Source organism: Mustelus asterias, chromosome 16 (assembly GCF_964213995.1).
Source record: "Mustelus asterias chromosome 16, sMusAst1.hap1.1, whole genome shotgun sequence".
Taxonomy (NCBI): Eukaryota; Metazoa; Chordata; class Chondrichthyes; order Carcharhiniformes; family Triakidae; genus Mustelus; species Mustelus asterias.
In genome coordinates, this window is record NC_135816.1 from 18,616,221 (window position 1) to 18,642,988 (window position 26,768).

Sequence of the window (26,768 nt, forward strand, 5' to 3'; positions counted from 1 at the left end):
AAAGGTCGTATACATAAGGGAGAGGCTTAGATAATTTGAGAAACAGTAGACATCTATGAACATAACTCAGTATTGGGGTTAGGCCACAGTCTTGGAAGAATTTTTGCAGTTGAGCTTAGCCCTTCACTCTTGGCTTTGGTTAAGACTTTTTTTCTGTTGCGGCATAGGTATTCAGAAAAAATATAATTTAACAGATCAATGACAGTCACGCTATCTGAATACAAATATAGAAAGTTATTAAAACAGCATAATTATGAGTATCAGTTGATTGCAAGTACAGCCTGCATCATTTATGTCTGTTTGCTTTTGTACTTGTGTTTAAATGATTTCTAAAACAAATCAAAATATTTTGTCCAGCATTGTTCCACTTCGTGTTGACATGGGAATTTATCCATTTACTTTTCAACACTTGAATCAAATTAACACACTCTGCATGAGCTGATGTCCAATGCATAATTTAACTGGGGAGTAATTGGATGCTGTCACACTTGATCTTTGATGCAGGATGGGGACAGCTGCCAGGAAAAAGAGCGAAGAGATGAAAATATCAGAGAAATCCAATAAATTGGAATAGTTTTGGCTGGTTAGATACTTTTAAAATTATGGGAACACGTAAGCTGCTTAAAGCAGGGACAGGTTGGTAATGCTCATGGGACTACTGTTTTTAATATGTTAATGACCGAGCAGCACTGCAAACTGATGTTTACCTAAGGCAAGTTGGTAACAATGGGGAACAGAACGTAAAGAGAGGAATTTTTCTAAAATTTGTCCCGCCCACTATTCGAATCGTTGAGGCGGGACAGGACCATGCAAAGGACCATTGACCTCAGGCAGGATTTTCCGGTGTTGGCGTGAGCACAGCTGGAAAATCCTGTCCAGAGTGTAAGTTTCAGACTGAAAATTGATGTGTATCTCTCCAGCTGCATAGCTGAGCTTTCACTCCGGCACTTAATGCACAGAAAGTCTGGCGCAGTGGTTTCTGATGTCACTCTGCTGGGGCAGGGCCTGATAGAGCCGGTAAGGCAGGCTCCACAGATATCAGGGTGCCATCTTTAAAGGCTACAAGCATTAATGCACTGTCCCCAGCCATCACGGCACTGTCCCCACCCCCAGCCATCAGGAGCATTCACCTCACCAAACTGCTGAGTGTGGTAGCGGCTACTGGATTGTTATAATCGATAAGGTGTTGTGGAATGTTTGGGGAGAATTAACTCTGAAGGTAGTGAAGAAAAGGTTTTTTGTAACTGAGTGAAGTTAGTGATACTGTGTATAGCTATTGTTTTAGTGGAGTATACTTCTAGTTTATTTTATTGTTGTTTATTTAATTGCTTCATAAACATTGATTTTGTTTAAAATTATCACAAAACATCTGGCTATCATCGTCTAGATTTCAAACCTTTCCTCAATTTATATCAAATTGCAAAATACTGTTGAGGGCAATTGTTTCAAATTTCTCTTCTGGGATTTAGAATAACATGGCATTTACCATAAGCCATATTCTTAATACTGCAAGCACCCAATTTCTTGATGTTATCTCTTGCATCTCCAAGACACTTGGAATATATCCCTGACTGGGATACCGAGAACAAAGGGTCACGGTCTCCAGATACAGGGTAGGGCAGCTAGGACTGAGACTTCTTCACTCAGAGGGCAGTAAGCCTGTGGAATTCTCTATCACGATGGAGGCCAAGTCACTGAATATATTTAAGAAAGAAATAGGTAGATTTCTAGATGCTAAAGGGATTAAGGGGTATACAGGAGTATGGCTTTGACATTGAGGATCAGCCATGGTCACATTGAATGGCTCGATGGGCCAAGTGGCCTTTTCCTGCTTCTGTTTTCTATGTTTCTATCCCAGGCTAGATTGTCTCAGATGACACTCAGAACTTCCTGGTGGCTCACTTAAACAGCAGCCAGATCTGTTACATAATGCTTCAACAGCACAGTGGTACAGTGGTTAGCACTGCTGCCTCACAGCACCAGGGACCAAGGTTCAATTCCAGCCTTGGGTGACTGTCTGTGTGGAGTTTGCATGTTCTCCCTGTGTCTGTGTGGGTTTTCTCTGGATGCTCCATTTCCTCCCACAGTCCAAAAATATGCAGATTAATGGGATTAGTGGGGTAAATGCGTGGGGTTACAGTGATAGGACGGGGAGGGGGGAGGTGGATAAGAAACTCACCGGAATTCTACCGCCTCACATGCCACGGAATCAGGGCAAGCGAAGGGCAGATAACGGAAATGTCCATTGACCTTGGGCGGGAATTCCCAGTCTCACTTGAGCAAGACCATAAAATGCAGCCCATTCTTTTGAACAATCAGTGTGGACTTGATGGGCTAAATGGTCTCCTTGTGCACTGTAGGGATTCTATGCCTCTAATAAGTGGAGGGCTGGAACACCAAGCAACAACACAATGGAGGTCATCAGAATGGAGATACATGACCAAGGTAATGCAGAAATGTATGTGACTTCTAATATTTAGAGATTATGCTTTTTTAGTCATGTTCATCTTGTCAATCAATGTCACTTGGATCATGCTAGATTTCTGCACCCAGAGACTTGCTGTTGGCAAGTGCCCTTGCTATGTTTACCAGGGCCTCATCACTTCCTAGCCTTAGCCAGCCTCACAATGAAAGGCCAATGCCTCATTACAACCTCTCTCAGAACTACGTTTGGACTAAGCAGAGAGTTAATCAACTAGGAACATATCAGGTTGGAGGCAGAATTTTTAAGTTAATGATTTTAACCCTTTGTCGAACCTTTTCCATACCCCTGAAATCGAGGCCATAGTGTCAAGGTCATGATGGGCTGAATGGCCTCCTTTTACACTGGAGGGATTCTATTCTATTCGAAATGAGACCACCGTTAGATGGTGCAGTTATTTTTATTAACAGATGCAAATTTTAAATTCACTCAGATTAGTAACATTTATTTTTAAATGTATTGCAGAACAGTAGCCATGTGCAATTGCAATTTCCATTCAGAATTTTTTTCAGGTGCTCCAGAGGCCCAACCAATAGTACTTAAAGCTAGGTTTTCTCTTTCAAAATAACTGTCATGTCGGGGCAGCCGATGTTCCCTCTTCTGGCTTCACAACATTACTCCAACCTGTGCTAGCAACCCCCACACCCCTATCCCTGCCCACAACTCGCCTCATAGGATTTACCTGAGAGCCGCTGCTGTCAAGGCAGCCAAACTAAGGTGGTCACCCTCAAAGCAGCAAGATGCTGCTGGAGGCTTAATCAACATCCACAGCTCACGGGAAACATGCTGATGTGATTTGATGCACTAACTGGGTCAAACCATCAGTCTATAGCTACTGATACACGGTTATTTCAAGCGGCAAAGTGGGCCTAACTCTATTTCTATCCCAACAACTCTTGGATTATTCTTTAAGTGCATTTAATACAAGGATTCTCATCTTAATCTGTCTCTCGCTTTAAAAAAACCAGTACAAACACATCAATCTTTAGGCAGGAGGAGTATTAGTTGAAAATATACTCCAGTGTCTATTGTTTTAAGAGGGTTTTCACATGAACAACATATATTGTATGAAATTTAGCCAGTAATCAGGACGAAAGTGGGCAACAAGACAAGATATGGCATCAAGTTTGTTCTCCCGTTCAGATAAATTTGCCTTTAGACCTGATCAAGCCAGTGTTCCAACCAAGCTCAGAGTTTTTCTTACATTTGTCGGGGCACAATTGGAGCCAAGCTCATTGAGATGGAACCAAACTGCAAGAAACACAAAGTTGTGATAGTAGGGGATTTTAATTTTCCACATATAGATTGGGACTCGCATACTGTTAAAGGTTTAGATGGGGTAGAGTTTGTAAAATGTGTTCAGGAGAATTTCCTACATCAGTATATAGAGGTGCCAACTAGAGAGGATGCGATATTGGATCTCCTATTGGGAAATGAGTTGGGGCAGGTGATGGATGTGAGTGTGAGGGAACACTTTGGATCCAGTGATCATAATGCCATTAGTTTCAACCTGATCGTGGATAAGGATAGATCTGGTCCTCGGGTTGAAGTTCTGAACTGGAAAAAGGCCAATTTTGATGAAATGAGAAGGGATCTGGGAAGTGTGGATTGGCACAGGCTGTTCTCTGGTAAGGATGTAAATGGAAAGTGGGAGGCCTTCAAAGGAGAAATTTTGAGAGTGCAGAGTTTGTATGTTCCTGTCAGGATTAAAGGCAAAGTAAATAGGAATAAGGAACCTTGGTTCTCGAGGGAGATTGTCACACTGGTTAAGAGGAAGAGAGAGTTGTATGAAATGTACAGGCAGCAAGGAACAGATCAGATGCTCGAGGAGTATAAAAAGTTCAAGAAGCTACTTAAGAGGGAAATCAGGAGAGCTAAAAGAAGACATGAGGTTGCTTTGGCAGACAGAGTGAAGGAAAATCCAAAGAGCTTCTATAGGTATGTTAGGAGCAAAAGGATAGTGAGGGATAAAATTGGTCCTCTTGAAGACCAGAGTGGTACACTGTGTATGGAACCAAAAGAGATGGGGGAGATACTAAATGGTTTTTTTGCATCCGTATTTACTGAGGAAACGGACATGGAGTCTACGGAAATAGGGCAAACTGGTAGGGAGGTCATGGAACCGTTACAGATTAAAGGGGAGGAGGTGCTCGCTGTCTTGAGGCAAATCAGAGTGGATAAATCCCCAGGACCGGACAGGGTATTCCCACGGACCTTGAGGGAAGCTAGTGTTGAACTTGCAGGGGTCCTGGCAGACATATTTAAAATGTCAGTATTCACGGGGGAGGTGCCGGATGATTGGAGGGTGGCTCATGTTGTTCCGTTTTTAAAAAAGGTTCCAAAAGAAATCCGGGAAATTATAGGCCAGTAAGTTTGACGTCGGTGGTAGGCAAGTTATTGGAAGGTGTGATAAGGGATAGGATCTACAAATATTTGGATAGACAGGGACTTATTAGGGAGAGTCAACATGGCTTTGTGCGTGGTAGGTCATGTTTGACCAATCTATTAGAGTTTTTCGAGGAGGTTACCAGGAAAGTGGATGAAGGGAAGGCGGTGGATGTTGTCTACCTGGATTTCAGCAAGGCCTTTGACAAGGTCCCTCATGGGAGGTTAGTTAGGAAGGTTCAGTCACAAGTTATACATGGGGAGGTAGTAAATTGGATTAGACACTGGCTCAATGGAAGAAGCCAGAGAGTGGTCGTGGAGGATTACTTTTCTGAGTGGAGGCCTGTGACTAGTGGTGTGCCGCAGGGATCGGTGTCGGGTCCATTGTTGTTTGTCATCTATATCAATGATCTGGATGATAATGTGGTAAATTGGATCAGCAAGTTTGCTGATGATACAAAGATTGGAGGTGTAGTGGACAGTGAGGAAGGTTTTCAAAGCTTGCAGAGGGATTTGGACCAACTAGAAAAATGGGCTGAAAAATGGCAAATGGAATTTAACGCAGACAAGTGTGAGATATTGCACTTTGGAAGGACAAACCAAAGTAGAACATACAGGGTAAATGGTAGGACTCTGAAGAGTGCAGTTGAACAGAGGGATCTGGGAATAAAGGTACAGAATTCCCTAAAAGTGACGTCACAGGTGGATAGGGTCGTAAAGAGTGCCTTTGGTACATTGGCCTTTATAAATCGGAGTATCGAGTATAAAAGTTGGAGTGTTATGGTAAGGTTATATAAGGCATTGGTGAGGCCAAATTTGGAGTATTGTGTACAGTTTTGGTCACCTAGTTACAGGAAGGATGTAAATAAGGTTGAAAGAGTGCAGAGAAGGTTCACAAGGATGTTGCCGGGACTTGAGAAGCTGAGTTACAGAGAGAGATTGAATAGGTTGGGACTTTATTCCCTGGAGCGTAGAAGATTGAGGGGAGATTTGATAGAGGTGTATAAGATTTTGATGGGTATAGATAGAGTGAATGCAAGCAGGCTTTTTCCGCTGAGGCTGTCGGAGAAAAAAACCAGAGGGCATGGGTTAAGGGTGAAAGGAGAAAAGTTTAAAGGGAATATTAGGGGGGGGCTTCTTCACGCAGAGAGTGGTGGGAGTGTGGAATGAGCTGCCGGATAAAGTGCTAAGTGCGGAGTCACTTTTAACATTTAAGAAAAACTTGGACGGGTTCATGGATGAGAGGGGTGTGGAGGGATATGGTCCAAGTGCAGGTCAGTGGGACTAGGCAAAAAATGGTTCGGCACAGACAAGAAGGGCCAAAAGGCCTGTTTCTGAGCTGTAATTTTCTATGGTTCTAAAAGAGAAAATGCTGGAGAATCTCAGCAGGTTTGGCAGCGTCTGTAAGGAAAGAAAAGAGCTCACGTTTCGAGTCCAGGTGAGCCGCTTTGACAAAGGGTCGTCTGAACTCGAAACAACTGCTCTTTCCTCTCCTGCTGCCAAACCAGCTGAGATTTTCCACCATTTTCTTTTTTGGTTTCAGGTTCCAGCATCCGCAGTCATTTGCTTTTATCATTGAGATGGAATCTCATTAAACTTGAAGCAATGTCCCATTTGGGAGGACTGACATTCCCAGGTCGATGTAGGTAATTTTATGGCATTGGGTAATAAGTGGGGTGAGAATGGAAACAAATACGCAATGTAATGAAATTAACGATGGGGTTTTAACAAAAACAAATCTTTTTTAAAAAATGATTTATGTTTTTTGGAAAACGATATTCTGAAGAAAAGAACGGCACGGTGGAACAGTGGTTAGCACTGCTGCCTCACAGCATCAAGGACCCAGGTTCAATTCCGGCCTTGGGTCACTGTCTATGTGGTGTCTGCACATTCTCCCCGTGTCTGCGTGGGTTTCTTCCGGGTGCTCCGGTTTCCTCCCACAGTCCAAAGATGTGCAGGTTAGGTGGATTGGTCATGCTAAATTGCTCCTTAGTATCTCAAGATATGTAGATTAGGGGGATTAGCGGGGTAAATACGTGGGTTATAGGAAAGTGCCTGGGTGGGATCCTCTGTCAAAGAGTCAGTGCATACCCGATGGGCCGAATGGCCTTCTTCTGCACTGTGTGGTTCTATGATGATTCTATGATTCTATGAATAATTCACGAACCCACGCCTCTTGAGGTGAAAACAAAGCAATACAAGCCTCCACTGACCATTCAGAGATGTCTGAAGATAATATATATGGGGTGAGATCAGGATATCAATTTTCTCAAACAGCTCTAAGGTTAAAAAGAACAATCTCCGTTTCATCAAACCTTTGGGGCTTTGAATTTGTTACGGCAATAAAATCCTGCCCATTTTAGGATTAGTCACACAATCTGAAGACAAACTGTTAATAAAATCTGCGCAGAGTTATTGCCTTTTGAATCCAAAGTGTGCTGGATAGCTGCCATCTTCCAGAAGGTACAAAGACAAACATAACTAATGAGACAGGAAACCTTGAAGATTTTTCTCTGCCTGTGGTTGAGGAAGAAACGAACAACAAATCTTGGAGGATTCATCATACACTCTGACAGTGCGTTCAGCTTTAGGCGTGTCTTGGAACAACAGCATCGAGCAAGTACATTGTTCATCATTCAGCTGCTGGAATTCCCTCATACTACAGAATCCTTCTACATGTAGAGATCAAAAGCTGTGCACATTCAACTAATCACCTGAAAGGATTAATTGGATGACAAGAAGAAACGCTCTGTTGGACCAGCTGACCTGGAAATGTTGGCTGCACACTCAAATGCACAACGTTTCCAAGCAGTTGCTTTTGTTTCTCCTCGCAGTGCTCATGTTCCACTTGAATAAAGTGTGGATTTTCGACTTTGACAGCTCCCAGATCCACAGGTCCTCCGAGCTGCCAAGATTGGGCCACTCGGCTGTTGCTGAAGTGCAGGAGCCAGAAAGCAGTGTGTACTTTGAATTGTTCCTCATGGAATTCTACCCCAGGAATTTTCATAGCATCATCGAATCCTACAGGGCAGAAGGAGGCCATTCGGCCTTTTGAGCCTGCACCGACAACAATCCCACCCAGGCCCTATCCCCGTAACCCCACATATTTACCTGTTAATCCCCCTGACGCTAAGGGGCAATTTAGCATGGCCAATCAACCTAACCTGCACATTTTTGCAGTGTGGGAGGAAACCGGAGGAAACCCATGCAGACACGGGGAGAACGTGCAAACTCCACACAGACAGTCACCCGAGGCCGGAATTGAACCGGGGTCCCTGGCGCTGTGAAGCAGCAGTGCTAACTACTGTGCCACCGAGCCTCCTTTTCCTGCATGACCTTCAGCCTGGCCTACTGAGTCCCAGTATAAACCCTGTAGCAGCAATGTAAGGGTGGCACGGTGGCACAGTGGTGAGCACTGCTGCTTCACAGCGCCAGGGACCCGGGTTCCATTCCCAGCTTGGGTCACTGTCAGTATGGAGTTTGCACATTCTCCCCGTGTCTGCGTGGGTTTCCTCCGAGTGCTCTGGTTTCTTTCCACAGTCCAAAGATATGCGGATTAGGTTGATTGGCTATGCTAAATTGCCCTTTAGTGTCAGGGGGACTAGCTAGGATAAATGCAGGGGATTATGCAGATATGGCCTGGATGGGATTGTGGTTAGTGCAGACTCGATGGGCTGAATGGCCTCCTTCTGCACTGTAGGATTCTACGATTCAGAATCCTCTCCACGGGGGTGGAGGTGGTGTGAGTGGGTATGAGTAATGAGTGGGATGGGTAATCGTTGGGGGGAGGGTGGTGCTGTGAACACTCCACCCCTGCCTTGTTACTGTGGCAAGCTCCTGGCTGCTGCGTGCACAGTCCTAGTTACACAACATCAGGCAAACCTCTGGTAATCCCTTGGTAGTGCAGTGGGGGCAGAGGACGGATGGAATAGGAATGTAATTAACAAAGGAGCAATGCAATTAAATTATCAGAAAGTACATTCTGCGAAGCTGTGAGTTCTCTCAATTTAATTAGTACTTCATTTGCATAGGAAATTTGCATAGGAATGCAAAGGACTGGAAAGAACTCTCTCGCTGGTTCCAACATTCAAGTCATGTCAAAAAATACTCTGACCATTTCTAACAAAAGGCTTGTTTTTTTTCCCTCTCCACAGATGCAACTTCCCTGCTGGATGTTTCCAGCAGTTTCTGTTTATATTTCAGATTTCCAGCATCTGCTGTATTTTACTTTTGTTTTTATACTTGCAACTTTCCATTGATTCTTTTGACAGAATCTGTGCAAATCCCTCTTGAATTTATTGACATTCAGTCTCCGTTGGAATCTCTGGGAAAACTGTGTCACACATTCCCCACTCTGTGCGTTAAGTAGTTAAATTTAAGTTGTCAGCATTCATTCATCCTTCACTCATCATGTTCCCTTTAAGATCTGCAAACCCGATGCGATGGGTTTACAAAAGAACATCCCTGAAATCGGAACTTACTAAGTTCTGTTGTATGATTCAAAATGTAAAAGCTCTTTTGTTAATATAAGGATCTGAGGAGCACTCACCATGGTGGTTTCTGCTATCGAACCAAAACTGTTGATAAATATATTGCATGTGACATTAACTGGAGGACCTGAAAAGGAACACAGGAAAAATATATTACTACATTTTACTCCAACTCTCAACCTGTAGCATCAGTGGAGTCCAAGGACACAGAACAATAATTTCTAAAATACTACTTATGGAGAGAGCACATGGGTTAATTCATTTCCAATTTTACCTCTACCTAATTGGTCTGAAGTTACTGAAAAAGGAAACAGATTTGCCATCAAACAGGTTAGACCTTGTTTAATTGGTTGTGGTGACTGCCTCGGCATCAACGAGGATGAAATGGAAATGGTCGAGAGCTTCAGGTTTCTAGGTTTGCAGATAACCAACAACCTGTCTTGGTCCCCCCATGCCAAAGCTATAGTTAAAAAAACCTACCATTGCCTACGCTTTCTAAAGAGGTTAAGGAAATTCAGCATGTCTGCTACGACTCTCACCAATTTTTACAGATGCACCAAGGAAAGTATCCTTTCCAGCTGTATCACAGCTTGGTATGGCTCCTGCTCTGACCAAGACTGCAAGAAAATACAAAGGGTTGTGAACGTAGCCCAGTCCACCACGCAAACCAGCCTCCCAACCATTGACTCTATCTACATGTTCTGCTGTCTCGGAAAAGCAGTCACATAATCAAGGGCCTCACGCACCCTGAGCATACTCTCTTCCACTTTCTTCCATCGGGAAAAAGATACAAAAGGCTGAGGTCATGTACAAATCGACTCAAGAACAGCTTCTTCCCTGCTGCCATCAGACATTTGAATGGACCTACCTTATATTAAGCTGATCTTTCTCTACACCCTAGCTATGACTGTAACACTACATTATGAACCCTCTCCTCTGCAAAGAAGGTTCACCAGGATGTTGCCTGGTCTCGAGGGTGTTGGCTATGAGGAGAGGTTGAATAAACTAGGATTGTTATCACTGGAAAGACAGGCTAAGGGGAGATCTAATCGATTATGAGAGGCATAGAGAGGGTGGATAGTCAGAGGCTTTTTCCCAGATTGGAAGTGTCAATTACAAGGGGGCACAGGTTCAAGGTGAGAGGGGAAATGTTTAAGGGAGATGTGCGGGGGAGGTTTTTCACGCTGAAAGTGGTGGTTGCCTGGAACACGCTGCCAGAGGATATGGTGGAAGCAGGCACATTAGCAACATTTAAGAGGCAACTGGATGGGTCCATGAATAGGGAGGGAATAGAGGGATATGGACGAAGTAAGGACAGAAGGTTTTTTGTTTAGTTTAGTTCGGGCATCAGGATCGGCATGGGCTTGGAGGGCCGAAGGGTCTGTTCCTGTGCTGTACTTTTCTTTGTTCTTTGTTCATTGTTCTTTCCTGCTCCCGTATGTACTCTATGAATGGTATGCTTTGTCTGCAAAGTGCGCACGAAACAATACTTTTCACTGTATCCCAATGCATGTGACAATAATGAATCAAATCAAAAATCAAAATCACCAATCTATGAATCATTAAGAAAAAATACAATGCAGCCATTCACCACAAAAGGACGGATTTAGAAAAAGATGGAGAAGTAAATTACAAAATAACACAAAGGAAAATGAATGCTTTAGAAAACCTGTGTGTCAGCTTCAATAAAGATTTATGTTATTTTCATATCCCGAGCATAACTGTTGTTAAATGAAATAAAATACAAAGGTTTTCCTATTTTCTGTTCATGATTGAATTGCCAGGTTTCTGTGCAGTTCTTGAATTCGACTTCGTTATTAGAGTATGTCATTTTAAATAACAAAGACTGATTGATAAAATCATTTGCATAAGAGCAGCGTTTTCTCAACCTCAAAATGGCCAAACTGATTTTGTTTTATTTTTAATTGGAGAGGCCAAAGATCCCAAACACGACTACAGGAGAACGAAAGAAGGTGCAGTTTCCAGAACCCAGCACCGCAGTGAGGAAAAGCTAATTGAAAGGTATCTTGAATTGAGAGTTACAGCTCAAGAGAGTGGCCTGAGGTTAATCATAGAATCCCTACAATGCAGAAGGAGGCCATTCGGCCTATCGAGTCAGCACCGACCACAATTTCACCCAGGCCCTATCCCCACACTCCCATGCACTTACCCTAGTTAGTCCCCCTGACACTAAGGGGCAATTTAGCATGGCTAATCCACCTAACCCACACATCTTTGGACTGTGCAGGGAAACTGCAGCATCCGGAGTAAACCCATGCAGACATGGGGAAAACGTGCAAACTCCACACAGAGAGTCAAGCAAGCTGGGAATTGAACCCGGGTCCCTGGCGCTGTGAGGCAGCAGTGCTAACCACTGTGCCACCGTGCTGCCCCAATGGTTCACAGGGAGCGAGCAAAACCAACATCTGTTTAATTGTATTCGGGAGATGTCACTGCTCCCAGTAAATTTATCTTATGTGAAAGCTCACACCTTGAGTTAATATAAGGATTTGAGGAGCATTTACCATGGTGCTTTCTGCTGTCGAGAAAAGTATTTGTTCGGAGTATAAGTTAAAGGGTGGCACAGTGGTTAGCACTGCTGCTTCACAGCTCCAGGGACCAGGGTTCGATTCCCGGCTTGGGTCACTGTCTGTGTGGAGCCTGCACGTTCTCCCCGTGTCTGCGTGGGTCCCCTCCAGGTGCTCTAGTTTCCTCCCACAGTTTTAAAGACGTGCTGAATAGATGCTGGAATTTGGCAACTAGAGGAATTTCACAGTACCTTCATTGCAATGTAATGTGCTGCACTTGTGACTAATAAAAAAACTTTAATTTAAAGTTAGAAATTCTCGGTTCGCCAAATCGTTTTTGCAATAGCAGTTATTAGGGCATGCATTCCTCTCCATGTCGCTACTGCAAATTGCCTCTGAATCACAAAGAGCTCAATAGCTTTAAAAAGAAGCTACAAAATTATCATTAAAATGGCAAGTCTGAAGTATCTGAATTGGGGCTCGTCTCTGAATGATTAATAATTAATCTGAAGTAACTCAGTGGGGATTATCTGAGATTAAAATTTTACATTCAACATTCGAATGCGATATATCTAACAGGAGTGAGCAAACAAATGGATATGCAGACAATCCAGCTGAATGCAAAACTTTGTATAATGATCAGAAGAGAAAATGCTGGAAAATCTCAGGAGACCTGGCAGCAGCTGTAAGGAGAGAAAAGGGCTGACGTTTTGAGTCCAGATGACCCTTTGTCAAAGCTAAAAGGCATAGAAAGTGGGAGATATTTAGGCTGCAGGATGAGGGAATGAAAGATGAGTCAGAGCAACAGAAACCAGTGGAAAAGACTGCTAATGGCTCTCCACAGAGAGAATAAAGGGTGTGAATGGCCAAACGGCAGAGAAGCTAAAATGAGAGGGTAAACTGTGACAAATGAAGATGTTGGCGAGGCGGGGGGGGGGGGGGGGGGGGGGGGGGGGAATGGATGGGACAGAGATAAAATTTAGAAAAGAGGAAGCAAAGGGGCAGAAAAGGTAAGGGAAGGGGGATAAAGTAGGGGGAAAGAGTGGGGGGAAAGAAAAATAAAGACAAAGAAATAAAATGTAGAGAACAGTAAAAACTTAAATAAAATAGAATGAAAACATAGAGGTCGAGGTGGGGAAGAGCAAATCATCTGAAGTTGTTGAATTCGATGTTGAGACCGGAAGGCTGTAAAGTGCCGCGCCAGAAGATGAGATGCTGTTCCTCCAGCTTGTGTTGAACTTTACTGGAACATTGCAAAAAGCCAAGGACAGGCATGTGGGCATGGGAGCAGGATCGTGTGTTAAAATGGCAAGCAACCGGAAGGTCAGGGTCCTGACTGCGTACAGACCGAAGGTGCTCAGCAAAGCGATCATCTAGTCTACGCTTGGTCTCTCCGATATAGAGGAGACCACATTGGGAGCAGCGAATGCAATAGACCAAATTGAAAGAGGTGCAAGTGAAAGACTGCTTAACCTGGAATGAATGTTTTGGGCCTTGGATGGTGAGCATAGAAGAGGTAAAGGGGCAGGTGTTACTCCTTCTGTGATTGCATGGGAAGGTGCCATGAGTGACGGGAGAAGTGTTGGGTATAGTGGAGGAGTGGACTAGGTTATCCCGGAGGGAACGGTCTCTGCGGAACGCTGACAGAGGGAGTGAAGGGAAGATGTGTTTGGTAGTGGCATCACGCTGGAGTTGGCAATAATGGCGGAGGAATACGCTTTGCATGCGGAGGCTGGTGGGGTGAAATGTGAGAACGAGGGGGACTCTATCCTTGTTCTGGGAGAGAGGGGAGGGGGTGAGGGCCGTGGCGCGGGAGATGGACTGCATGCTGTTGAGGGACCTGTCGACAACTGTAGATGGAATTCCACGGTTGAGGAAAAAGGAGCACATCTTTCACTTGCACCTCTTTCAATTTGGTCAATTGCATTCGCTGCTCCCAATGTGGTCTCCTCTATATCGGAGAGACCAAGTGTAGACTGGATGATCGCTTTGCTGAGCACCTTCAGTCTGTGCGCAATCAGGACTCTGACCTTCTGGTTGCTTGCCATTTTAACACACGATCCTGCTCCCATGCCCACATGTCTGTCCTTGACTTGCTGCAATGATCCGGTGAAGCTCAACGCAAACTAGAGGAACAGCATCTCATCTTCTGGCTAGACACTTTACAACCTTCTGGTCTCAACATCGAATTCAACAACTTCAGATGATTTGCTCTACCCCACCTTGACCCCTTTGTTTTCATTCTATTTTATTTAATTTTTTTTTACTGTTCTCTACTTTTTATTTCTTTATTGTCTTTCTTCATTTTTCTTCCCCCCCTCACTCTTTCCCCCTACTTTATCCCCCTTCCATGACTTTTTCTCCCCCTTTGCTTCCCCTTTTCTAAATTTTATCTCTGTCCCATCCATTTCCCCCCCTCTCCCCGCAACATCTTCATCTATCACAGCTTACCCTCTCATTTTAGCTTCTCTGCCGTTTGGCCATTCACACCCTTTTATTCTCTCTATGGACTGCCATTAGTAGCCTTTCCCCTGGTTTCTGTGGCTATGACTCATCTTTCATTCCCTCACCCTACAGTATAAACATCTCCCACTTTCTATGCCTTTTAGCTTTGACAAAGGGTCATCTGGACTCGAAACGTCAGCTCTTTTCTCTCCTTACAGATGCTGCCAGACCTGCTGAGATTTTCCAGCATTTTCTCTTTTGGTTTCAGATTCCAGCATCCGCAGTAATTTGCTTTGATTTGTATAATGATCCATCAGTTGGGTTTAGTAGCATAAGTACAGTTGGTCTGAAGATAATGGAAAAGAGATTTGCACTCAACAATTGATGGGGAATTAAAAGACTTCAATTTAGCTTGACAATAATCTGCCTCAGGTTAAAGTGGTTGGCTGGTTTTGAAATTATCCAACCCATCTCAAAATACAGTTCTGTTGCCATGCTAAGGGGAACAATTTGCAATAAATAACAGGCTTAATGATGTGGTTGCTCTGGCAAAACTTAATTGGCAAAGAAACGGAAAGGCATTGGACCTTTGTGCCCTGGTAGTGCGGATATGAAGTTAAAAATGGGTATAAATTATGAAGTATGCTCTGCTTCATTTTATTTTGGGTTTTAACCCCAGGATAGAATCTTAAAAGATTTCACTGATTCAGATTTTCTGTGACCAGAGCACAAAGCAGCAAAAGGGCAGCAAAGCAGTGATATTGTTTGGCTGTCAGTGTGAAAGTTTGCATCTTTTGCGCAGTCACCTATTCCAAGAAGAGGACCTGGGCAAGATACCCTTGGAGATTAAGGCGGCCCGGTGGCACAGTGTTTAGCGCTGCTGCCTCACAGGATCGCCAGGGATCTGGGTTCGATTCCCGGCTGGGGTGACTGTCTGTGTGGAGTTTGCACATTCTCCCCGTGTCTGTGTGGGTTTACTGCGGGTGCTCAGGTTTCCTCCCACAGTCCAAAGATGTGCGGGTTAGGTGGATTGGCCATGCTAAATTGTCCCTTAGTGTCAGGGGGACTAGTTAGGGTAAATGCATGGTGTTATGGGGATAGGGCCTGGGTGGGATTGTGGTCAGTGCAGACTCGATGGGCTGAATGGCCTCCTTCTGCATTGTAGCATTCTATGATTCTATGACAATTGCAGCTTTATAAAACTTTGGTTGGTCCACACTTAGAATATTGCATTCTGGTCACCACATTACAGGAAGGATGTGGAGGCTTTGTAGAGGGTGCAGAGGAGGCTTACCAGGATGCTGCCTGGATTACAGGGTATGAGCTGTAAAGAGTGGCTGGACAAACCAGGGTTGTTTTCTCCGGAGCGGCGGAGGCTTGGGGGAGACCTGAGAGAAGTCTATAAAATTATGAAAGGCATAGATAGAGTTGGCAGTCAGAATCTGGAACGCGCTGCCAGGGGTTGTGGTAATGGAGGCAGATATGATAGGGATGTTTAAGGGGCTTTTAGATAAGAACATGAAAATGCAAAGGATAGAGAGCTATGGACCAAGGGCAGAAGAAGTTAGTTTAATTTGACGTCATGTTCGGCACAACATCATAGGCCAAAGGAGCTGTTCCTGTGCTGTTCTGTACTATGTTCTATAATTGTAATGCATAGAAACAGGAATCTATTAATCTATTATAAAAGCAAAATACCATGAATGCTGGAGTCTGGAACAAAAGCAAAAGATGGTGGAAACTGTCAGGAGGTCTGACAGTGCCTGTGGAGAGAGAATAGAGCCAACGTTTCGAGTCTAGATAGCCCTTCGTCAGAGCTGATGAAGGGACATCCGGACTTGAAACATTGGCTCTATTCTCTCTCCATTAATCTATTATATGCATTAAGGGAATAATGCTGCAGGGAGATGTATGTTACAATTGTAACATGCATCAGAAATAGAGATGGAGAATAGAAAGATAGTGAGTATGTCTGAAATGTATCAAAAACAGTGCTGATACCAGAATCTAAAATAATAACAGAAAATGTTGGAAAGATTCAGCAGATCAGAATGATAAACAGAGTTTGCATTTCAGGTCAATTGGAACCGGCTTTTTCTCTTGTTTACTTGTTTAATTCGTTGCCACTTCTCTTCCAGGAACGCCCATTTTAAGAAATTTTGCTCTTCTCTTCCGCATGACTTTTGTAAGAAAGGTCATTGACCTGAAACAACACACCAATTCCTCCCTTTCCACAGATGCAGGCACCTGAGTGTTCCAAAGTGGGAAGGCGATGGCTGAGTGGTATTATCACTAGACTATTAACCCAGAAACTCAGCTAATGTTCTGGGGACTTGGGTTCGAATCCCGCCTCAACAGATGTTGGAATTTGAACTCAATAAAAATATTTGGATTTAAGAATCTATTGAAGACCATGGAACCATTGTCAATTGTCCTTTAGGGAAGGAAATCTGCCACTCTCACCTGGTCTGGTCTACACATCACTCCAGAACCACAGCAATGTGGTTGACTCTCAATTGCTCTTAGACAACTAGGGATGGGCAATAAATTCATGCCCATGCCCCATGAATGAATTTCTGTTTTTATGTCTAAAACATATCCTGGAACACATATTGTGAAAGAGCCTCTGCTATAACACTGCATTGCTTTTGCATGTGGCCAGTGTAAATTATCACTGAATCGAAGATTGATTGGTTTGCAATAAGAGGCTCATATTGTTTAATATGCCAGCAAAATCCTATAATATTGTGTCAAGTCTAAAGTACAAAGACCTGGGAATAATTATTACTTTGCGCGAAAGTATTTCACATATCTTTTAAAAAATGTACGTTCAAAGTGAGTGTATGTCTCGATCAGGTCAGCACAGGCTGAAATTTGACATGAAAATCTGTTTTGGGAGATAAAATTAATTTATAAATAAACATATAGATAAAAGAAGCATCTCAGAGAAATAAAAAAAAACAAAAGGCCATTTGAGTGAAGTAATTGTGGAGAGCAACTGAGAGAAATAGAATTAAAGATAATAGTTCTGGCAAGCGTTGAATGAGAAATAGTTGTGACTGAGAGAATTAAGTAAAACGGGAAACACAACAATTGCCAGTTGACCAAGAAGCTGAGGGAAATGGTGATAGGTTTAGAAAGGAAGGTGTTGGAAGGGGAAATGAAATAAAGGGTTTACCGAGCAGGAAGTACTGGATTCTGTAAGTGAATCCCCACAAGTCTGGGAAATAGCTATCGTTAGACTTTGACAGTAGCCTCGAACTGAAGATTAGTACAACCGGGGCCCGATTTTCAAAAAATGGTGACAACAGTTAACCAGGGAAATGGAAACATGTGGTGATTGTCCCTTTCAGGACAATACAGCAAAAGAGGGTCACCTGGCTTGGTGGACCAATTAGGGCAAGAGTGGATAATACCCCTGGTGGTGGAGCTCTCTCGTAGGCAGAAAACAGTCTGAAGGCATGTAGAAGACATGGAGGGACTGGAGCAACTGCTGGGCTGCTCCAGGGCAGAAATGCAGTGGCAGGAGTGGAGGGGGGTGAGGTGGGGGGAATTCTTCCTTGTTAATAAATACCGTTTGTGTTCCTGACTGAGTCTGTAGCATACATCATTACAGAGAACTAGATGGATTACGTTGATAAAAGTAACAAATAGGTAAGACAGTCTATAAATCTTCTCCAGGGATTGTATTAACAGATTTACAGAACAACATGGAAATTGTGGTACAGAAACAGACTTGTTAACCCAAACATTGTCGTTTGGGGTTTATCTTCCACAGGGACAGAGTCTTAAATCCATGCACCCACACTTTGCCCATATCCCTTTATCCCACATGCTTCAACCACAAAACGAACCTTTTCCTAAATGTTGACACAGTTTCTCTTCCAATCACACTACCTGGTGATGCATTCCACAACCTCACAGTCCTGGTCCAATAAGGCAGAACAACAAAACATGATCACAGAAGAAAAGGAAGATCGAAATCCCACAAAGACAGCGAGAATAAATATGCAATTTGTACGTCACAGAGAGATTATTATCATAAGGGATGCTTAGTTTGGGGATGTGGATCCAAGTGTTTGCAAACACTGCAGTGCATTGCCCACTGTGAGCTTGGTAAAATACCTGGGAGTAATTATTACTCTGCGCGAAAGTATTTCACATATCTTTTTAACTGAGGAAAAGTTGGAAGGGATAGTGAAGGGGACAGAAAAAGAGCCGATGTGGTGGTCATTTAGATGTAAGGGGAAAGCTGTATTATTATTTCTCAGGGCGGCATGGTGGCACAGTGGTTAGCACTGCTGCCTCACAGTGCCTGGGACCCTGGTTCGATTCTGGCCTTGGGGTGACTTTCTGTGTGGAGTTTGCATATTCTCCCCGTGTCTGCGTAGGTTTCCTCTGGGTGCTCCAGTTTCCTCCCACAGACCAAAGATGTGTTGGTTAGGTGGATTGGCCATGCTAAAATTTCCCCTCAGTGTCCAAACATGTGCAGGTTAGATGGATTGAGCATGTTAAAATTGCCCCTTAGTGTCCAATAATGTGTAGGTTAGGTGGATTAGCCATAGTAAGTGTATGAGTTTACGAGGATAAGGCGGGGGATGGGTGGATGTGGGTAAGATGCCCTGGGAAGGCCCGAGGTTCAATTTGATGTTATTTTATTGTTCAGTGGATAAATCGGAGTGGATCAGATTCACCAGCTGACAGATGTAACCTTGAAGAATTGTTGGGGTTGAGTGTTATTGTGATTGATATATTCTGCCACCCCACTGAGGGGAGGAACTAACCAAGCAGCCGCTTCTCAATTCTTTTTTGCATGAACACAACAACCACTTTTGAATAGAATGTGTGGTAGTTCAGAATCTTTTAGACAAATAATTAGTCGCAGATCTGTCTCTGCTGCAGATAAAACTGTTGCGTTTTAGGGAAGCGATGGTTCCATTATGATTCACTATGATACACATCCTGATTCATGACCACTAGTTATGATGCAATCCTAATGACTCACAACTGATTCTGAGAATTTTTAAATGTTCCCAGAATTTTGCCAACATTATTTTGTATAGTTTACCCGAGGGGACAACACCAAGTAAAGACTGGAACTTGCCCTGTGTATCTCATATGTAGACATTAAGGGGATAAACACCCACAGAGTAAAGCATGCCCCAAAAGTATTTTACATTTTCCCCAAAATACATTCCATTTTCTGGCATTCTGAAGAAAAGGACTAGGAAGTAGAAGCGATGCATTTTTGAACTTAACAGGCCTTCAATAACATTTAAAATAATGCCTGTCTGTTCACATTTTTTAAAAATCCAGTTAACTTCACTACAAATTATCACCATTGAAAAGATCTGAACAATGCTTGATATGAAACACAACTACAGGATATTCTTAAACATCATCTGAGTGGGAATTAGTTGTTGCTTTGGTTACTGTGGCACATGGAATATCCACTGTTTTTTCTGTACCCACCTTCAGATATGACCAGCATATTTTCTGACGGGGTCTCTGAGCAACATTAATGGGAATAGTTGATTGTGGATAGTGCCCTCATCATTTTCATGTTTGAGCCACCCTGCTCAGCTAATGTTACCCAGCCAACATATCACTACCTACCACTTCAACTGATCATTGAAGCCAAGTGCTGAGCCCTTATGACAAAGAGCTGCTTTCAAAATGCCATCTTTTTTCAATTCTATCCTCACTGTTCAGGAAGAAAAGGTTATGGACAAGATTACAGTTAGGCAGTTGCTCAACTTGTATTATACAAAAGAACAAAGAACAGTACAGCTCAGGAACAGGCCCTTTGGTCCTCCAAGCCTGTGCCGATCACATTTACCTACCTAGACAAACTGCTTATATCCCTCTGTTCCCCGTTTGTTCATATATCAATCAAGATAAGTCTTAAATGTGACTAACGTAACTGCATCAACCACCCACTTGGCAGTGCATTCCAGGTCCCCACCACCCTCTATGAAAAACACTTCCCCCCCACATCTCCACTGAACCTTTCCCCCCGTATCTTGAACTTGTGCCCCCCTGTGATTGCCATTTCTGCCCTGAAAATAGTTTCCAATTGTCCACCCCATCTATACCTCTCATAATTTTATAAACTTCTATCAGGTCGCCCCTCAGCCTCCGTCTTTCCAGGGAGAACAACCCCAGTTTATTCAACCTCTCCTCATAGCTAATACTGTGATACCAGGCAACATCTTGGTAAACCCTTTCTGTACTCTCTCCAAAGCCTCCACGTCCTTCTGGTAGTGTGGTGACCAGAATTGGTCACAGTATTCTAAATGTGGCCTAACCAACATTTTATACAACTGTAACATAATTTGCCAACTTTTATACTCGATGCCCCGTCCGATGAAGGCAAGCACGCCATATGCTTTCTTCATCACCTTTTCCACCTGTGCTGCCTCTTTTAAGGATCTGTGGACCTGTAGTCCCAGATCTCTGTGTGTGTCTATGCTCCTAATGGTTCTGCCATTTACTTTATAGCTCCCACCTGAATTGGAACGATCAAAATGCATCACCTCGCATTTGTCCGGATTAAATTCCATCTGCTATTTCTCGGCCCAATTTTCCAGCCTATCTATATCCTGCTGCATTCTCTGACAACCTTCATCACTATCCGCAACTCCGCCAATCTTAGTATCATCCACAAATTTGCTAATCAGACCAGCTACATTTTCTTCCAAGTCATTTATATATATTACAAACAGCAGAGGTCCCAGCACTGATCCCTGTGGAGCACCACTACTTACAGACCTCCATTCAGAAAAACACACTTCCACTGCTATACTCTGTCTTCTATGGCCAAGCCAGTTCTGAATCCATCTCGCTAGCTCACCCCTGATCCCGTGAGATTTAATCTTTTGCACCAGCCTGCCATGAGGGACTTTGTCAAATGCTTTACTGAAGTCCATGTAGACAACATCCACTGCCCTTCCCTCATCAATCATTTTTGTCAGCTCCTCAAACAACTCAATTAAATTAGTGAGACATGACCCCCCTCGTACAAAACCACGCTGCTCCTTCATCAGGTGAGTGAGGAAGGAGCAGCGCTTCGAAAGCTCGTGATTCCAAATAAATCTATTGGACTTTAACCTGGTGTTGTGAGACTTCTTACTGTTTGCTGTCTAGCAAGTATTCAGGTTACTTATAACTAAGCTCAGTGAGGAACACCTAAGCTTCATTATTTCAGGACAGTATTTTTTTCTCTCATCTTTTCTTTTTCTTTGCCTCCAGCCGAACTCCTTTCCATCTCCAATCCAGTTCCTGAAGACAGTAGCTTCGTAACAGTTTACAATGGATTTGCAATCGAGTCATAGACCTTTCTGTTTTTTGTCATGCTGAACTCCAATCTTCCTAGCTTCTCACAAACACTTGGAGAAAATGGATGCCTGTGAAATTATTGCAGTTTGTAGATTCACTGAGACGTTCAGTAGGTTGTATTACAATAGATTACAGGAGCTGAACCACATTCTAATTTTAAGACAAGAGTAGCTGATTCCATCAGCCCTGAGAGCATACCAACTTCTTCTGAATATCTCAGTTGAATGGATATGAGAACTTATTCACAATGCCACACGGCAATCTTATGAGGAAAGTTATAGCTCATGGAATAAAATGGACAGTAGCAACATGGACACAAAATGGGCTCAGTGACAAGAAACAGCAAGTAATGGTTAATGGATATCTTTTTGGGATGGAGGAAGGTTTGTAGTGGAGGTCCCCAGGATTCAGTGTTGGGAACCTTGCTTTTCCTGATGTATATTAATGATCTAGAATTTGGTGTACAGGGGACAATTTCCAAATTTGCAGACGGAAGAACTGGTAGGCATTGTAAACTATGAGGAGGACAGTATAGAACCTCAAAATGATATAAACAAGTCGGTGAATGGCAGACAGGTGGCAGATTAAGTTCAAAGCGGAGAAATGTGAAGTGATTTATTTTGGTTAGAAGAACATGGAAAGACAATATAAAATACAGGGTACAATTTTAAAGAGGTTCAGGAGTATATGGACCTGGGTGTACATGTGTCTAAGTAATTGAAGGTGGCAGGGCAGGTTGAGCGCACAGTTAATAAAGCATGGGCTTTACTAATAGCAGCATAGAGTACATGAGCAAGAAATTATGTTGAGTTTATATAAGACACTAGTTGGGCTTCAGCTGGAGTATTATGTACAGTTCTGGGTGCCACATGTTAGGGAGGGGGTGAAGGCATTGGAGAGAGTGCGGAAGAATGGTTCCAGGGATGAGGAACTTTAGTTATGAGGGTAGACTGGAGAAGTTAGAACTATTTTGAGAAATAGTAATGGTTATTGGATATCTTTTTGGGATGGAGGAAGGTTTATAGTGGGGTTCCCCAGAGGTCAGTGTTGGAACCCTTGCTTTTTCTGATGTATATTAATGATCTAGATGTTGGTATACAGGGGACAATTTCCAAATTTGCAGATGGGAGGGCTGGTAGGCATTGTAAACTATGAGGAGGACAGTGTAGAAAAGAAAGTTGAGAGGATATTTGATGGAAGAATTCAAAATCAAGCGGGATCTGACAGAGTCGATAGGGAGAAATTCTTGCTGGTCATGAAAGAATCGAGACCAGGAGGACACAATTTTAAGATAATTGGTGAAAGAAACAAATGTGCTATGAGAAAAAATCTTTTTCACACAGTGAGTGCTTAGAGTCTGGAATGCACTGTCTGCGCGAGCGGTGGAGGAAGGTTCAATTGAGGCATTCAAGAGGGCACTAAATGATTACAGTTTGCAGGGTTACAGAGAGAAGGCAGGAGAATGGCACTGGGTGAATTGCTCATTAGGAGAGTTTGTCTCGATACAATGGGCTGATCGGCCTCCTCCAGTGCTGCAACAATTCTGTGACAACCTTGCAATTCATTCGCTAACATCTAATATTTATGGTAAAAACTTGCATATTTTACTCGTATCTCAAATCTAGGATTATGTTGGTCTACCTGCTGGAACTTGAGGAGTTGCTGGAGTGGGGGTTGTTGGTGGATGGAGTGGCGAGTGATTAAAATAACTGTGGTGAACATATTGCCCAGTTTCAGTTCCAAGCCAAATTTATTTGGTTCTTCCACTTGATCAGCAAGTCACCTAAATTAGCTGAGAGCTCCATTACGGGATGATATCCCAACAAAATTTTGTGAGACCACTGGGTGGAGCCTATATTTATACTTGCGCCACTCACTTGTACAGGGTGTTGAAGAGGAAGTGTAGTGACTAGGGGATTTTCACAGTAATTTCATTGCAGTGTTAATGTAAGCCTACTTGTGACTAATAGATAAACTTTAACCTTTGTAATTCATGAACTAGAACAACAAGGTGGGAAATACATTATTTATTATGATACCATAAGCACCATGAACATAGCATTGGATTCAGTAAGAATAAATATAGGTCAGGGCTGCCCTCGACTTTCCTCTCCCTCTCACTCATCCCTCCACTGGACCAAACTTCCTGTTGGATGGACCAGCTTCTGAACAACACCAACTTGCACCAAATCCTGAGATAATGTGTTGAAGCCAGATGTCCAATCTTGGCCACCTCTCAAAATGAAACAAGCTCACTGCTGGCAGAAGCAGGACCAGGAGTAGGACACTCAGTCCCTCGAGTTTGCTTCGCCGTTCAATGAGAGCATGACTGATCCAACCCACATTCCTGCCTACCCTTGATAACCTTTCGCTCCTTTGTTAATCAAGGATCTATCCAGCTCTGCTTTGAAAGTATTCAAATACTCTAGTTCCACTGCCTTTTGAGGAAGAGAGTTCCAAAGACTCAGGATTTTCTGAAAAGAAAAATTTCTCCTCATCTCCCTCTTAAATGAGCAACCCCTTATTTTTAAGCAGTGACCCCTAGTTCCAGGTTTTCCAACAAGAGGAAACATCCTCCCACATCCCCTGTCAATACTCATCAGGATCTTCGATCAAGTTGTCTCTTATTCTTCTAAACTCTATTGGATACAAATCTAACCTCTTCAAACTTTACTTAAGACAACAAACCCATTCTTGGTATTAGACTAGCAAACCTTCTCTGAGTTGCTTCTAATGCATTTACATCTTTCCTTAAATAAGGAAACCATTACTGTACATAATACTCCAGATGTGGTCTCATCAACACCCTGCACAACTGAAGCATAACCTCTCTATTTCTGTAATGAATTCCCCTCACAGTAAATAATACATTCTATTAGCTTTTCTAAATATTTGCTGTACTTATATACCAATCAGGAGGGGGGGGGGGGGGGTGGGGGTGCGCGGCGGCGGTGGTGGCATGGTTAGCACTGCTGCCTCACACCGCCAGGGACCTGGGTTCAATTTCCTGCTTAGGCCACTGTCTGTGTGGAGTTTGCACGTTCTCCCTATGTCTGCGTGTGTTTCTTCCGGGTGTTCCGGTTTCCTCCCACAGTCTGAAAGACATGCTAGTTAGGAGCATTGACCCAAACAGGCGCCGTAGTGTGATGACTAGGGGATTTTCACAGTCACTTCATTGCAGTTTTAATGTAAGCCTACTTGTGACTAATAAATAAACTTTAACTTTAACTTTTGTGATTCATGAACCTGATCCCTCTGCATCTCAGAGCTTTGCAATCTCTCAATATATAGATAATAAGCTTTTTTTTCCTTCCTGTCAAAATAGACAATTACACATTTGCCCTCATTATACTCCATTTGTCAGATTCTTGCCCACTCACTTAACCTACCGATGTCCCTTTGTAGCCTCCTTATGTCCAGCTAACCTCTCATGTCATTTTATTAAACAAGCTTTGGCTTGCTGAATGGCAAGGGCAAATGGTCATTTTACACTTTGACATTTATTACAAATTAACAGGACAATAATTAGAAGTGGATTACAGAGATATCCAAATAGCTAACACATATCACGGGGATAAATTTGTAGAACATAAAAAGTAGGTTTGCAAAACAATTTTGTTCACTGAGTTTGACCCTTGTCATAAAGGTTGAGGTATTTTTAAAACAGTCCAACCAAACATGATGTGGCAGTTGTTCAGTGCAAGTCAGTCACATGAATATTGCCCTGTGGGGTACAGCATTCACACATCACTCCCACAGACTGCAGAGAGCTCTATTAACCAGGCCAGAGGATTTTTAATTTTTTTGCTGGTTTTGCGATGGTTTTGGGAAATTCCAGCTTACAGTGACTGATTAAAATAAAACTCTTTGATCGCTGTGGTGATGCCAATTGTTATGCCACAGACAAGTTAAATATGCAATGATTCCAATGTTATTATTTTGAATTATGTTATGGGTCTATTTAAATAGAATATTTCCATTGAAGATGAATTTCTTTCCATAAAATGCAAAGATGAGAGTTGCTTCAAAGTGATCACTCCTGAAACAATCACATTTCTCCAAATTTATTGTAAGGTAATCAAAGGTTAGAGGTAAAGGGAGGAGTAATTGGGATGTTCTGATGTGATTCAGGTTCTAGTCTTCCAATGTTGTTAACTGTATCTTTACATCTCTGCTTTCTACAAACCCTATCAATGTCAGGAAAGTGACATTGGACTTAATAATCACATTTAAAAATAAAGCATGTCAATATTTTAGGGTCTTTTTATATAAATGTAATCATGCAGGGTAGTCTATCTATCCAGAAGATGAGAATAAATGCTGTTATCAAGTTTATGATCATAGTAAAACAAGAAAAGCAGGCAATGGTATGCACGTGGGAAACACACATTGCAGCATTAAGTAATGTGGCAGTCTTCCCTCCTCTCCATACCCATCTGGTTAGGCCACATTTGGAGTACTGCGTCCAGTTCTGGTCGCCGCACTACCAGAAGGACGTGGAGGCATTGGAGAGAGTGCAGAGAAGGTTTACCAGGATGTTGCCTGGTATGGAGGGTCTTAGCTATGAGGAGAGATTGGGTAGACTGGGGTTGTTCTCCTTGGAAAGACGGAGAATGAGGGGAGATCTAATAGAGGTATACAAGATTATGAAGGGTATAGATAGGGTGAACAGTGGGAAGCTTTTTCCCAGGTCGGAGGTGACGATCACGAGGGGTCACGGGCTCAAGCTGAGAGGGACGAAGTATAACTCAGACATCAGAGGGACGTTTTTTTACACAGAGGGTGGTGGGGGCCTGGAATGCGCTGCCAAGTAGGGTGGTGGAGGCAGGCACGCTGACATCGTTTAAGACTTACCTGGATAGTCACATGAGCAGCCTGGGAATGGAGGGATACAAACGATTGGTCTAGTTGGACCAAGGAGCGGCACAGGCTTGGAGGGCCGAAGGGCCTGTTTCCTGTGCTGTACTGTTCTTTGTTCTTTGTTCTTTCAACTATCTTATCTTTCCCATAGGCTAGATTTTAGTGGCCCCTGCTTGGTCTGTTTCCCGTGGGGGAGGGGCACATAAAACCCAGTTCCCACTCGCCCGCTACTGGGTCCCT

General features: G+C 43.1%; 1 protein-coding gene across 1 annotated transcript in view; it reads right to left on the minus strand.

The window, feature by feature from the left end:
* glra1 (glycine receptor, alpha 1) overlaps positions 1–26,768 on the minus strand; it is a 167,306-nt gene that overhangs the window by 99,734 nt on the left and 40,804 nt on the right. Inside the window, exon 4 of the mRNA XM_078231724.1 lies at positions 9,417–9,484. Coding sequence (XP_078087850.1) covers positions 9,417–9,484 — 68 coding nt within the window. The remainder of the gene's footprint in view (positions 1–9,416; positions 9,485–26,768) is intronic.